Genomic DNA, 14,343 nt, shown 5'->3' with positions numbered 1-14,343 from the left:
TCTGTTGCCTTATAAATAGTGTATTTGAGCAAAGATTTGAAAAATAAATACAGTACTAATATTACAAAAACAACAACAACAACAACAATAAATAAATGTGACTATTGAAAAGTCAGGTAAGGTAGTTGAATTGATATATATTAAATATGAAGGTGACTAATTTATTCACCAGTATTTTTAGCCACTAGAGTATTGGTAACAGGGCTGAACCAGCTACAGCACAGAACAACTAAAATATGTCATGAAAAGTTTACCTTTGTTGCCTGAGCTGAATAAACACAGCAAACACAAGCTCCATGAAGAGCAATCTCAAGCTAAGCAGTTACAAACAGTTATATATCATAATCAGAATGTCAAGATCAGGTGCTACTTCTGCAGGTGTCTCAAGTGTCACAGCATAAATAAATAAAAAAAAGCCGTTCATACAATAAAACAGTAAAGTTATTCACGTGATAAACCAAGTTCTAATTTTAGTATGAAGTAGTCTACAGTTTAGAAGAAGGTGCCGAGGTGCATCACAGTCATATTTGATTTAGGAGAGTAATTGCACTTGGATCAAAAAGTTTTTTAATGTGTTTGTCCTTGTTTTAATGGACATGTGTCTACCGGAGGGCAACAGGCCAAAGAGCAAGTGTCCAGCGTGAGAACTGTCTTTTACTGATTGTTCAGGTTCTTGAGTGCTATCTTACGTTTCCTATGCACGGCCAATGATATTTTGTGCTGTTTATTAGCCTCTGGATAGCCTTTATAACTGCTGCAGAGCTCATGCATACCACGCTGTTACACACCAGGATGCACACAGCTCTTCTTCAGCGAGCTCGGGAAGTGAAGGCACTTCAACTGTAGTATTAACAGACCATTAGGGGTCGCCACAGCAGATCATGTACCTTTCCTTCTCCATGTTCACCTTTATTACATCTTCTTCTCTGCTGTCTCCGTGGCATCACTACCTGTACGCTTTGCATCTTCACTGTCACACCTGTCTCCTTCTCATTCACACACGTGTCCTGTTTTGTTGTTGTTGTTGTTGTTGTTGTTTTTTTGAGGCTACCGACTATCACAAACTAGAATGTAGTTTTCATAAATGACCGCAAGAGGGCGACATTATTCTCCTTAAACAATGCTTGTCTGAAGGTGAATTCAAAATCCAGATTATGCCCATTTCTTGTTTGTTTTCTGATACACGTATTGCCCAGCCACATTATTATTATCCGTCACTGCTTATTGCCATCTCCCAACTTCAAAATCCTATCTATTTATAAATAGAAGACATAAAAGAATAGAAAGGTAGGGTGCCCTCTGGTGGTAAAGCCAAACAATAGCAACACTTATTAAAGTTTATATCTTGAAAGTCTGTCCCATATGTTTTCACTGTAATGTATTACTTGTTGACAATATGAAGTGACACATGTATATATCTATGATGAGACAAATTTGAGTGATAAAGTGTTTTCATGAAAGTGTGTGAGTCGGGCTTTAACTTTGTGAACAATGAAGTAGTGAAAAGATCTTTTCTAAGAATATATAATGAATCTCAGTGATATAGATATTGCATATAAAGAGGCAAATGTATGTCGTTACACCTGCTTTATTTGAGGAAAAATAATCCTTTATTTTGAGTATAAAAATAAGAGACATCTGATGAACACATACATTCCCATGCAATTGCATTTTACTGTATTCCATGACCTTGCAGATGATTTGTACAGTATTTTTTTTTCTCAGTGTTGTTTTTCGGCCACATTCAAAGTTCAAAACTTGAATCTGAATTTATATTTTTTTTTAACACAAAGCTTCTTAAATAAATAAATAAATAAATGAAAGATGAAAAAGGAAAAAAACCCCACATATCCTGGAATAAAAAAAACATTTATCAGGACATCAAATTATTATCAGATTATGCAACAGTGCTGCATTTTTTAATATTTATTAATTTATTGCTGTAAGCAAAACCAGCTGCTTTGCTCATCGCATCCAGTTATTTGAATTTATTGAGTCTGGGGCAAAACAATCACATTAAACATTAAATTTAACCGAAAAACTGAGGACGTGTTTTACTCACTTTGTTTGTCTGCTATAGCAAAGTACTTGAGAAAGTTTGTAATTTAATATAGATGGATTATTCGCACGTACAATAAATGCATAAATAAACATATTTAATGAACTAAAAATCAATCAATTACTTTTAAAAGAAGGCAGCAACAGCTAATTTTCTCACTTTAACCTAATTTATCCGCTCATATCAAAACATTTTTCAGTAGTTATCTACTTTTTCATAAGTTCCCTTTCCTACGAATATATATATATAGTAAACGTGCCTTTGCTGTTGGCAGTGGTCTCAGTGATTTGATCTGGAGAAAAGAAGGTGTGAGATTATTTCCTTTTACAGGCGAACAGCTGAATTTAAAGCCTGTGTATTATTAAACACGGCATCGTTCCCCCGGAGAAACAAATGGATGTTTACTTGGATGATAAGAGACGCTAATTTATTAGACTTTGAGAGGCCAACACTGGTCATGGCTGTCTGTTAAATGAAAGTTGTCCATGTTTCATTTCCTCCGTCCAATTTGCGCCAGCAGACGCGCGTTCTCCGCCGCCTTGGCTCGCAGGTTTTTGGCCTTAGCCACATCAAAGAGCACGTTCATGATGTTGGTCGGGACGTCCAGGGACAGAGTCAGTCTGCTCCTCCGGTCCCCTTTGTTGCTGTTGCGGAGCATCTGGCCCCTGAGCTTGGTCCGGCTCAAGAAGCGGTAGTTTGCGGGACTTGAAGTCCTTTTTTCCCGACTGGATTCAGCAGAGGAGAAAGAGGACGACGACGTGGAGGAAGAGGAGGAGAGATACTCCGCGGACTGCATGAGGGACCCCCAGCCGTCCACAGTGGAGTAACCAGGCTCAGTTTGGTCATTCCGGACCCCGAGTGCCAGCTGGTCGTCGCAGAGGAGGTCGGGGCGCGTCTGGTAGAGACGGAGGCAGAGGCTGGAGGTCGGTGTGCACAGGACCGAGAACAGCAGCAGGGTCTTTAGGGACGACAGCATGCTGTGTCCTCTGGGACCAAAACAGGTGAAGAAAGCCAGAGAATATGAAGTTTTTGTCGCATCTAATCTTCAACAACGCATCTCAGTGAACTTCATTTTCACTGAGATGCAAAAATAAAACCTTACTAATATGCCCATTCTGGGTATTAATAGTAAATATTAACAAGTAACCTCACAAATCTTGTTAAAAAATCGACTCAAGGAGTACAGGATTTAGTTTAAAGTTCGATGGATCACAAAAAGCCGGGGTGGTTGTAATGTGAAGTTTTGCGGATTAAACTAAAAACAATATTTTATAAAGGTCACAAACGTGTGAGCAATAATTTTCGTGCAACTTACCACTCGTGTCCTTTAGTTATAATAATACTTGTATTAAATACAGTTGGAGAGGTTAAGCAGCACCTATCCCCTCAAAGAAAGCGCAAAGAAGCCGAAATCCTCAAGTGAGGCTACTATAAGAAATCCCGATGAACCAACACTGTGTGCGGAGGTCAACAGTGCGCACAGTCTGACCAGCAGCGTCTCCTGCTCGTCCATTTCCACTGTATTCTTTTAGTAGAGCCATCAAAACGCAGCCCTACGCCAGCAACAACGTCATCCCGTTGACATTTTGGTTCGCAGTGAGCCATCCCATTGGCTGTGAAGCAATGAGGTAGATGAATGAAGAAAAAAAAAAGAAGAAAGTTGTGGCCTCCTGTTGGTGGACTGAAGGCGTCACGACTATTGAAACTTTTTTTTCTGCCTCGCATCAGACTTTAAAAAAAGTGTTTCATGTGCAGCTGCTCCATGATAGCCTGTAAGAGTCCCAACATCTTTAAGCCATTCAATGGCATTTGCGTGAAACTGACAGGTTTGCGGTTGATCAGCACCACGGACAGCTCCCATTGACACGTTTGTTCTCAGCTGAGCGGATTTGACGCTTATCTCAGGCACACGTGGCAGGATATGTTTGGGTTTTGGATCAATAGTTAAATAAAATTGTCTCACATTATAATATTAGGCGTGTCTTCAGAGGTTTCCCACTTACCACTGTTAAAGCTCCACAAAGAGCAGATCCACTTATGATTTAAAGTAATTAAAAAGTAATGGTTGCAGTGATGAAAGGATGTTAAGGTAAAACAGAGAGGATAAAAAAAATCAGACCAAATGGGTAGAGGATGGCGATAGAAAGAACGAGGAGCCAGCACAGGTACAGAAAATCAGACATCTAAACCTGTAGGCGTAAAAACCATAGGTGGGGCTGTCACACCGTCAGCTGAAAGAGGACTGGAAAAGTTAGATTTTCTTTGAGATGCTCTGCAGCAGAGAGAAAGTGACATAGAAGGTAATTGATCTGGTTATATTCAACTACTAATGCAATTAGTTAAAGCTTATTAAGCCTTATTATATAAAGGTAGAAAGTGCGCACATTACATGCACTGTTTTTGACAATATCATTCTATAATGAATATATTATTGTATATTCATTATAGCGAAATGTAAACCTGTAGATTATAGAACAGGTCATAAATATAAATCTTCACTTTATCAAAGCAAATTTAAAGTCCTTCAAATACAATATTGTCTCTTTAGCTCATTTATATATTAATTTCAACAAGACTAAGAACTGAATGAAGAATGAAGGTGCAGAGTTTAAAAGTTTCCCTGCTCTTTCAGATGTCTCCATCGACATCAGTTTCACATCTATTAATAAAGAGATGAGCATTTGTTCCATTTGAAGTTTTAATAAGTTGAGTGACACCACATATAAAAACTTCTGTGCGTGATTCACAAATGTTTCTTCAAAAGAGAGGAGAGATATCTGAGATTTTCTAGAGAGCGCTGTGTTTTAATTACCACTGAGTGTACACATGACACACAGGAGAGTTGATGTACATTACAATGTCAGAATGAGGAAAGAGCATACAGGGGGAGACAGCATCAAAGGGCGCCGGGTCAGGGTCTAATGAGCAACTTCATTCACCTTCATTAATATGAATGTAAGTCTTCACAGCTGGAGTAATTGCGTTCCGTGACACACGATGCAATGAGAAGTCCTCCCACTCCAGCTTCCTCCGCAAGTGATCTCTGAAATGGAATTACATGCCCCCTTCAACATCAAGTGGGGGAAAAAAATCCTACATTTATTACATTGACGCTGGTTTGTGTTGCTCTGCTTAGGAGTGACAGCCTATTGACCACAAAACACTTTCTTGCTACTGTTTATACTTATAGGTTAAAGGTTGAAAAGATTAAAAAACAGCTAAGTTGTCACTGAGCTCGCAAGGCCTAAGAAAACCTTAAGTAGTGAGGCTGTCCTGCATCTGCACATGTCTTTGCAAAGCAAGTTGTTTATTTTTCTCATCTTTATTTGTCCCTTTATAACTGGGTTGGTTGAAAAAGCGTAAATGTCTACATAAGAGTTTAGCAAAATCTACAAGAAAAACAACAAATGGCAACTTGAAACTATTAAATATGAAATTAAGCTTATGCTTTAAGTTTTAATATTTCTTTTGCCTTGTGCTTAAATTAAATATTTTTAATTTTATAATGAGATTTCTTTATGTCTAAAAATATCAAGTAGACATATCAAGCATCTTTGCGTGTGGGTGTACATCAGAGTATAGAATCGTGACTAATATGAAGGAAGCCTCTTGGGGCTTGTCTCCTCTGTCAACTCGAAAAACACTATTTTTACAAACCAACCTGAAAAACAGATTAGAGATATGAAAGAACCGAGGAGCAACAACCTGGCAACTTGAGAGTCTAAAATGTGTCGTGCATTTTTATCTGTCACACTGCCAGAAGAGAAAAAACCAACCACCAAAAAACTTCAATGCGTGCTGCCCCCTCATCAACACCCACACAGGAATCCCCAGCTACTGCTGAGTCGGTCTGATGGAGAGTCCTCTAAAACAGCCCCTGCGTGAGCTCCCACACTGGGCCCCTGTTGGCCCCTCATCTGGCTCTCAGCCTGACCCATAACACCCCCTGCCAAAGAAACATATGTAGTGGTGGAGGAGTCAGCAGGCAGTCAGCTATCAGCTTCTCATTTCTGCACCACACAGGATGTAGGGCAATTGACAAAACATAAGAAAGGTGACAGTTATATAAAGGGATACGCTACAGCGAGCTGGAAAATGAAAGAGGCTGGCGTTAAAAAGACAAATCGTGAATGTAAAGATGGATTTAAGAGTTTTTTTTTTTCAGTAGTGTTTATTTTTGGCACGTTTACATTCAAAATCTCTGTCAATGTCAGTCTATTTTAGTAACACAGCTGCAAGACAATGTACTTACATGTGCAGATGTTATGTGAAATTAAGAAGAAAATCATTCACATTTAGACTAAATCGCATCACATTATCCATATATAACAAATTGCAAAACAGCTGTTAAAATATATAAATAAAAGCAATGCAAAATGCAAACACAATAACATTTTACACAGTTATGTACAAAATTAAGCATCTTGTTTGGGGGTTGCTGGCTCCATTTCCAAGGTTTTGTGGCTGTGGAGGTGTGCATTTTTTTATAGCATCTATAGTATCCGCACATTCATATTGTATAACCAAAAATCTCTTCAAAGCAGGATTTTTTTTCAGTCACTGGATTAACTGTTTGAAGGATTATTCCCTGCGCGATCTTATTGGTCCCCCCACAACTCGACTCTCCGTCTCACACCATCTCTCGCACTCATGTCTGGAGGAGAATCTGTTTTGGTTGCCACCACAGCCCCCGTAAACAAACGGTCTGCATTCCCCCGATCGGGCGTGGAAGTACCAGACCAGAGAATAGTCTGAACAGGCCCCTTCTGACATCGGCTCCAGGCAGCGGTCTGTTACTGAAAGAACAGGTAGATGAGGAAAAGTGTAAAGCTGTTCTTCAAACTGACATGCTGTGGAGTCACTCTACTTCAGGGGTGGGGGAACTCCAGGCCTCAAGGGCCGGTGTCCTGCAGGTTTTAGATATCACCCAGGGTCAGCAGATCTGAATCAAATGTCTAGTTCATTACCAGGCCTCTGGAGAACTTCAAGACATGTTGAGGAGATACTTTAGCCATCTAAATCAGCTGTGTTGGATCAAAGACACATCTAAAACCTGCAGGACACCGGCACTCGAGGCCTGGAGTTTCCCCGTCCCTGCTCTACTTTCACAAGTGTTAGATTCTCAACAAAGTGCAGAGAATATGTTTTGTTGAGTGTATACTCACTTTCACTACAGTTATGGTCAGAAGTTTACATGCACATTTGAATTTAGTTTGGATTTTTCTGTCATCCAGGAAGGGATCAAAGTATACATGCCAGATCAAATATATACATATACTGGGTTAAATCTTCAAATAAGTGATGTGGAAAGTTCTACAGTGTCTTAACTTGACAAAGCCAAGGCCAGTTAAATTCTCCGTTGTCATCACGATTGACTACAACTGGTAGTTTTGCCTGCTTAAAAAAGGATTTGTGTGACACTACTGATTGGACTGATCAACACCAACAATGGGAAAGTCCAAGGAACTCAATGAAGATCTAATAAGGAGAATGTCTTTGAGCCATTTGTAAACAACTGCAGATTCCAAGATTGTCTCAAACATCCATCTTCTATATACAGTTTATTTAGCTACTAGTGCTGACGATAAAGGACAGTGTAACTGATAACGATTACTATTTCTTTTTAAATTTATTGTTATAACTGATTATTAGTGCAAATTGTAGCTATATTAATCATACAGTGTCTGTTGCGACAACACTAGCTGTAACTTAAACTTTATTTTCCTTCTGTAACTGGAAGAAAAAAACGATCGAACCCCTGGGAAATAAAACAGATAAAAAGGTATTTTGAAATGACTGAAAACTTGTTGTGGAAGCTAATATTTCTCCCAGGTTTTCCCAGGTCTTTGTGATAAGCTAGACTACCCGTCTATCATATTAAAAACACCGAGCCTTAACTGACTCTAACTCTCAGGAGGTGAAAACATCCAAAAAGCTCGAGTGTCTTTACTATGAACAGGGTGTTGAGTGATATCAAATTTATAATTTTGTTTTGATACACAAAGCAAATAAAGGGAACAAGAGTGGAGGGAAATAGACACAAACAACATCAGTTTTCTTGGTAACTCACTTGCTGTGTTTCTTCCATATACCCTTCTCTTCTTCCTCTGTCCCCACTCCACAATTCCTCCATCATGAGAATCTGAAGCCAGAAACAAAAGCAATTACTGATACACAATAAAGAACCACCTTCACTGGACATTACGAGTGCCAGTGACATTTTAGCTCATCCAACTGAGCAAATTAGTGAGAAACAGTTCTGGACCATCCAATCATCAACTTTCTGTTTTTCATGCCAGCTATAAAGTACAAACTTTTGAGGGAATTCATATCCTGCTATCATTAAAGCTAAGCGATAAAAGGGGAAATCCAAAAGTATCATTAAAAAATTATTGATAGAGCTGAAACGAACTTTGAAGCACTTCAGCTGTTTGTTCTACAAGGCCTGCTGTATTGCTTTCCCTTCATCTGGATTTATCAAACAACATCACTAATGTCGGGTTTTACTATATTCAGAAAGTGAACAATAAACACTCAGTTCTGAGAGAGACGCGTACATAAAGGAATTCTTCATCACAACAAATGATTTTTGCACATGGATTTCATAAAAAGGAGGCTTTTAAAGAAATCAAGCACAAGCTAACCCCCTGATTATAAATACACATGAAATTTAAATCACAAGTAAACTGAGTAATACCAAAAGCTTAACATGTTAGGAGGAGGAGGTTACAGAGGAAGCTGCAGGAGGCAGCGAACAGTTTGAGCACAAGTATTATGTCAACTATGAAGTCTACTCACCCATTTCACCTGCTGCCTCTGACCTTGAGGTCAAGGTCACTGAGATTCGAGCTCATACAAGCATTTTAGCAGATACACCTATGGTGTCAATTTGAAGCTCCTGCGTTGCCCCATTTTCCAATTATCGCATTCACAAACTTAGGTGTCCAAGCTGCCCGCTCACCTGGCAGGGTGACGACAATATCCCATCAGTCTTTAGCAACTGAGAGGTAAAAACAGTCGACCACTAGACTAATATGGGACGTCACAGTGACTAAGTCAAATAAATCTTCTACATACAGTTAATACTTATATTTGCTGGTGGCTAAAACACTGACTTTGTACAAATTAGCCACATTTTCTTTTTGTCGCCACAGTGGAGCATCTGCCTCCATTTCACCCTATCCCAAGCAACTTTTTGTGTGACTCCAATCTTCTGCATGTCCTCCTTCACTACACTCCATGAACCTCCTCTATGGACTTCCTCTGTTCCTATTTCTTCAGTATCCTTTGTCTGGTATGTGCTCTATCCCTCCTCTGCGCATGTCCAAAACCATCTCAGCCTTGACTCTCTAACTTTGTCTTCGAACTGCTCAGCCTGAGCTGTCCCTCTGATGTACCCATCTCTAATCTTGTCCATCATGGTCCCTCCCTAAAAAATCTTAACATCTTCAACTCTGTCACCTCCAGCTTACAGCAGGTCTCACTACCGTCTTGTAAACCTTCCATTGCACTCTCGCTGCCACAAATCACCCCTGGCACTCGTCTCCACCCACTCCACTTTGTCTGCCCTTTCTTCTTCACCTCTCTTGTGGACTTCTACTGAGTTTGGATGGCTGACCCCAGTTATTTAAACTCACCAATCTTCACTATCCCTTCACTGTTATACCTGTCTTCCTCTCATTCACACACATGTATTCTGTCTCGCTTCAAGTGACGTTCATTACTCTTCTCTTAAGAGCATACCTCCACCTCTCCAGGCTCTCTTCCACCTGCTCCCCACTCTCATTACAGATCACAATGTCGTCATTGAACATCATAGTCCACGGAGACTCCTGCCTGACCTCATCTGTTAAGCTTTCCATCACCGCTGCAAACAAGAAGTGGCTCAGAGCCGATCCCTGATGTAATCCCATCCCCACCTTGAACCCATCTGTCACTCCAACTGCACACCTCGCCACTGTCTTGCTGTCCTTACACGTTTTCACTCCTTGGGCATCCTCTCATAAAAAACAATCTGGTTTTAACACAAAAAAATCCACTGCCCACTCTCCTCGACATCTGCATACATCCAAAGGTATGCAGTCTAAAGTTTTAAATGTTTGTACTACAAAAGTAGTAAAATTTTTAACCCACATGTGAAGAAAATCCTTCATTCTTGGGTATTTTTTTTTACAAAAAGATGCTTCATTCCTTGTGAAGCATTTTATCAATTGACTGCTCACAATCTAGCATTTCAGGACAGATAAGAAGAGCTATTCATGTGAGGTTTATAAGTTTATGTAAGTATCCACTAGAGGAATATTGTCCATCTTAATTATCTGTTGTAAAACATCAGATTTCGTGCAACAAAACAAGTGAACATAAACACCATGTTTATTTAGGTGTGAATGCTGAGCTGTACTTGTACAATCATTATTTGGGGCACAGATGAGTACTATATTTAATGATTTAAATGAATAAATAAACCAGTTGACATTGACACAAGGCAATGACAGCTTTGTGCTTTGATCAGCTGTCTGGTTTATGTACCTGAAGCAAGAATTACAATAATTTGGGATGCAGAAAGCAATTTCTGCCCGTGGCTGTATTAGCTAATAAGCGTCATGGCATGTGAGATTGCTGGTACAAGCTGACCTTTGGTTTAACTTTGTGGCTTCCCTGTAATAGCACTCTATTTAATAATTACTACATTTTGGTTTCCTTTGCTGTTCATTGCTTTGCCTTTTTTGGTAGAGCACTCACAGTGGAGAGACTGACAAGAAAAAATGGAAAAAGTAAGCTGGTATGGTGTCACAGCACAGATCTCTAGATGTGTCTGAACTGAGTATGTTGCAGTTCTGAGATATTTGCATCACTTGTAGATGTCCTTAAAAGTTAAAAAAGGGGCACAGACCTGGCACTTAAAAAAAATATTACCTAATCACATCACCTTAAATCAGACATGTTCAGCATGTTCAGTGGTGCTTTTACCTTAATGTTTAACTAAATGAATGGATACAGTATCAGAGACATGTAGGCAGGCTTGTGTTCTTTGTCCTTGTCAGGACACAGCACATTTTAATTGCCTGCATCACAGCTGCTACACATAAGGTTGATATATGCAGCTATTTAGCCAGACACTTGGTCACACGCTATCTAAGGCATCTGTGTGTTTGGCCAGAGGCGCTGACCCTGCAAACAGCTACTTGTGTTTCTTACCAGTCTGGTTTTGTGGGTGCCCTTCTCCCATGTTGTCTGCCATGTTTTCTTCCATACTTTGTTCATGGAGGTCATGGGTGATAGATTTCACAACGTCTTTTTGGTCATTTTCATTCTTAGTCACTGCAGCTGTTGCATCTGGGTCAACAGATTTTACCATGAACTTGTATTCCAATCCTGCAGTGATAAAAACAGCATTAATTTTTTTTTTGCTAGGAATATGGGAAATAGATGTAGAAATACATTGAGTCATGTGCAAACATACATGGAAATAAGCAAAGGCAGAAACAGAGTTTTTGCACTTTCAATGAGCCTGAAAGTCAATATTTGGCATGATCACCTTTACTCTTCGACACAGCCTGAACTCTCTTAAGGAAGCTTTCTTGTAATTTCCTTAAGTAGCCTCCAGGAACTGGTCTCCAGGCTTCTTGGAGGACATTAAAATCTCTTATTTAGATGTTAGCTAGATTTTCTTGAATTCTCTGTCATGATGATCCCACACTGCTTCAATAATATTAAGGTCTGGGCTCTGGCAAGGCCAATTCTATTGTACGTTTGTCGATCCAATGCTTTTATTGCATTGGCATTGTGTTTGAGGTCTTTACATTGTTGCCAATCAGATGCTTTCCACATGAATCTGACAGTATTTTTGACAAGATCCCCAACAGCACTGACAGAAATGCAATTCCAAACCCTGACGATGATTTGAACTAAAAAAAGATACATTCAGATTAATCACTTCATAAGACTTGTTGCCATTGATTTTCAGTCCAGTCCTTGTATAATTTGGCATACCTCAGCCTTCTTTAAGAATGGCTTCTTGACGGTCACACTTCCACTGAGACCATTCCTGATGAGACTTCAGCGAACAGTAGATGGATTAACTGAAGGGCCAAATGCATCTCTCAGATCTTGTGCCAGATCTTGTCTGGATTTTTTTCCTGTTTCGCAAAGATATGACTTCCAGGCACTGTTCATCTGTGGTAGAAAGGTTTTTCGGGCCTGACACTTCTTCTTTTGTCCTGTACTTGTCCACGTTTCTCAGATATCATCAAGATAAGGTTTCAGCTAATACCTCTTTGGGAATCATCTTGTTGGTGCAGAAATACTTTTATCATTTTTATGTTTGGATAATTCACAGTTCACTGTGAAGTAGCTGACTTACAAAAAAAATTCTTTCAAAATGGTCAGGTACAAGGACTGGACTGAAAATGAATGATGAAGCAGCAAATGGACAGCCTGGAAAACTATCCCTCAGAAGGACTTTAAAACAATTACAAGCAAGTCTGGCTCCTTGGAAGCAAAGTATAAAGAAATGTGGACTGGCACGAGGTTTTTGCACATATATTTGTCATGCATCAAATTTAAGTAATTAAATTAGCCATAATACAATAGTTTAACCAGAATTCAAAGTATTTAAAATATTTTCTTTCATTCTTTTATTCCCTTCAGCCCACTTTATTTATTAGTTTATACTTTATTTCCCTGTAAAGTGTTCCTATGAATACGTGGGAGTGCTGTTGTTTAATTAAGACAAACAGCAGGAAACAAGAAAACAAACACATAAAGAAAAAACACACCATCTATTCACAGATTACACTCGGAACACTTCATAAATCAATAGACTGTTCCTTTTCTGGTATCGCATACAAAAATTAAATAATATTTAAGCAAATGAGACTATATTTTCACATCAACCACTTAGCATGTCTGAGAGGCAAACCTGTGTTACCGTTACTAGTAGGCAGCAGGAAAATCCAATCCTTGTCAAGGATGCAAAATGTAGTCTATATATTATACAATAAATTCAGTTAAATTGAGTTTAATTTAAGATCGTCTCAAATTGTGGTTTGAGTCACAGAGCTTTCATTTTATCTCTCTATATATACACGTGTTTTCCAACTGTTGCATGCCAAAATGTCTTCAGTGAAAAAGGTGTGTTGCAGACAATCAGCCTCCAAATATCGTGAATGTGCCGTGGAATCTGGGTGAGGCGTTCTACTTAATGGCTGTCTTGTGTTTGTGAATGGCTCTGCTGTTGCTGGCACCATGATGCGTGTTCCTCTGAGAGAACATAACAGATGGCTGAACACACACGGGTGCCATGCTGCTGCCACAGGAGCTCTACAACAAACAACCACGCGCTCGCAATATGTAGGCCTATCTAGAGGCACACGTTTATTCACTCATGGATGAAGCACAAGTGCACGTACTGTAGGAGGTTGAAAATGTACAAATGAATAACACGTGCGCACAAGCAGACTCTTACCGCACTTTTCTACCACCTCCTGGTTGACTAGCTCCTTTACTTCTTCAGCCTTGAAACAAAGAAATGCAAGAATGTGAATAATTTAAATGACAAGTCAGTTTTTAGCCTTTTGTCACGTGTGAGTGTGCAACCGTGCTATGACGTACTGAGAGTCCAGGCTCTCCTTTATCCCCTTTTGCTCCTTCAATACCAACTTTACCCTAAAAGGAAAAGATATTTACATATTACATTTATATTGGATGACAGATTCAGACAGTTTACTGACATTTGCACTGAAAAGTGATGAGACACAACAAAATATTTGGACCCACACTTCTCTCAAGTTAACATCTATACAATATTCAATTAAGGAGAAGGCAGCCATGCAGGTAATTTCACTTATTTTGGCTTATTACACCTTTTAGATCTAACAAGGACTAAAAGTCTTTTGAAAAACAAAGTTTTCACAGCAAGTGTGACCACCTCTATTAAAAGGTTTTTAGTGGTTTGCCAGACTTAAAGCATTCAGGTGTGTTAACACAATGTCCACTTACAGAAGTGAACATCACAGCACTCATATGTTTTATTCTGGTGAACACATGAAATACAAAAATACAGATCTGGAGACTACAAGGCCGAGAACTGAAAACATCCGTGACAGAGGATACAGTGCCCTTAAATATGAGATCACAAGCCAATTTTTAAAATCAAATCAAAATACTTAAATCTCTTGATTGTTCTATTGCTGTTTGTTTTGCATGAGCTAAAAAAACAAACAAACAGATTGCCCGGGCTCTAGTTCTTTAAATGGAAACAAAAAGTGGCATTTACTGTCACT

At 39.2% G+C, this 14,343-nt stretch overlaps 2 protein-coding genes across 7 annotated transcripts in view; both read right to left on the bottom strand.

The window, feature by feature from the left end:
- Window positions 1–2,305: 2,305 nt before the first annotated feature.
- ucn3l (urocortin 3, like) lies at window positions 2,306–3,542 on the bottom strand. Its single transcript, XM_031726540.2, has 2 exons — window positions 3,375–3,542; window positions 2,306–3,045 (listed from the first exon to the last, which is right to left on the bottom strand). Exon 2 carries the CDS (start codon window positions 3,033–3,035, stop codon window positions 2,550–2,552), a length of 486 nt encoding a protein of 161 aa, XP_031582400.1. The 5' UTR covers window positions 3,036–3,045; window positions 3,375–3,542; the 3' UTR covers window positions 2,306–2,549.
- Window positions 3,543–6,219: 2,677 nt separating this feature from the next.
- Window positions 6,220–14,343, bottom strand: part of col7a1l (collagen type VII alpha 1-like) — a 72,882-nt gene continuing 64,758 nt past the window's right edge. For 5 of the 6 annotated variants that reach the window (XM_039601451.1, XM_039601454.1, XM_039601455.1 and 2 more), the window contains 5 exons: window positions 13,673–13,726; window positions 13,527–13,575; window positions 11,258–11,434; window positions 8,130–8,201; window positions 6,220–6,855 (listed from right to left, as the gene is read on the bottom strand). In XM_039601451.1, coding sequence (XP_039457385.1) covers window positions 6,641–6,855; window positions 8,130–8,201; window positions 11,258–11,434; window positions 13,527–13,575; window positions 13,673–13,726 — 567 coding nt within the window. In that variant the 3' untranslated portion in view covers window positions 6,220–6,640. The remainder of the gene's footprint in view (window positions 6,856–8,129; window positions 8,202–11,257; window positions 11,435–13,526; window positions 13,576–13,672; window positions 13,727–14,343) is intronic. The other variant, XM_039601452.1, reaches the window with a different exon arrangement.

Source organism: Oreochromis aureus, linkage group 17 (genome assembly GCF_013358895.1).
Source record: "Oreochromis aureus strain Israel breed Guangdong linkage group 17, ZZ_aureus, whole genome shotgun sequence".
Taxonomy (NCBI): domain Eukaryota; kingdom Metazoa; phylum Chordata; class Actinopteri; order Cichliformes; family Cichlidae; genus Oreochromis; species Oreochromis aureus.
This window is presented reverse-complemented; position numbering and strand designations above follow the sequence as displayed.

What these genes read in the sequence shown, in the direction of transcription:
- ucn3l (XM_031726540.2), bottom strand. Translation starts at nt 3,035, where the DNA reads ATGCTGTCGTCCCTAAAGACCCTGCTGCTGTTCTCGGTCCTGTGCACA.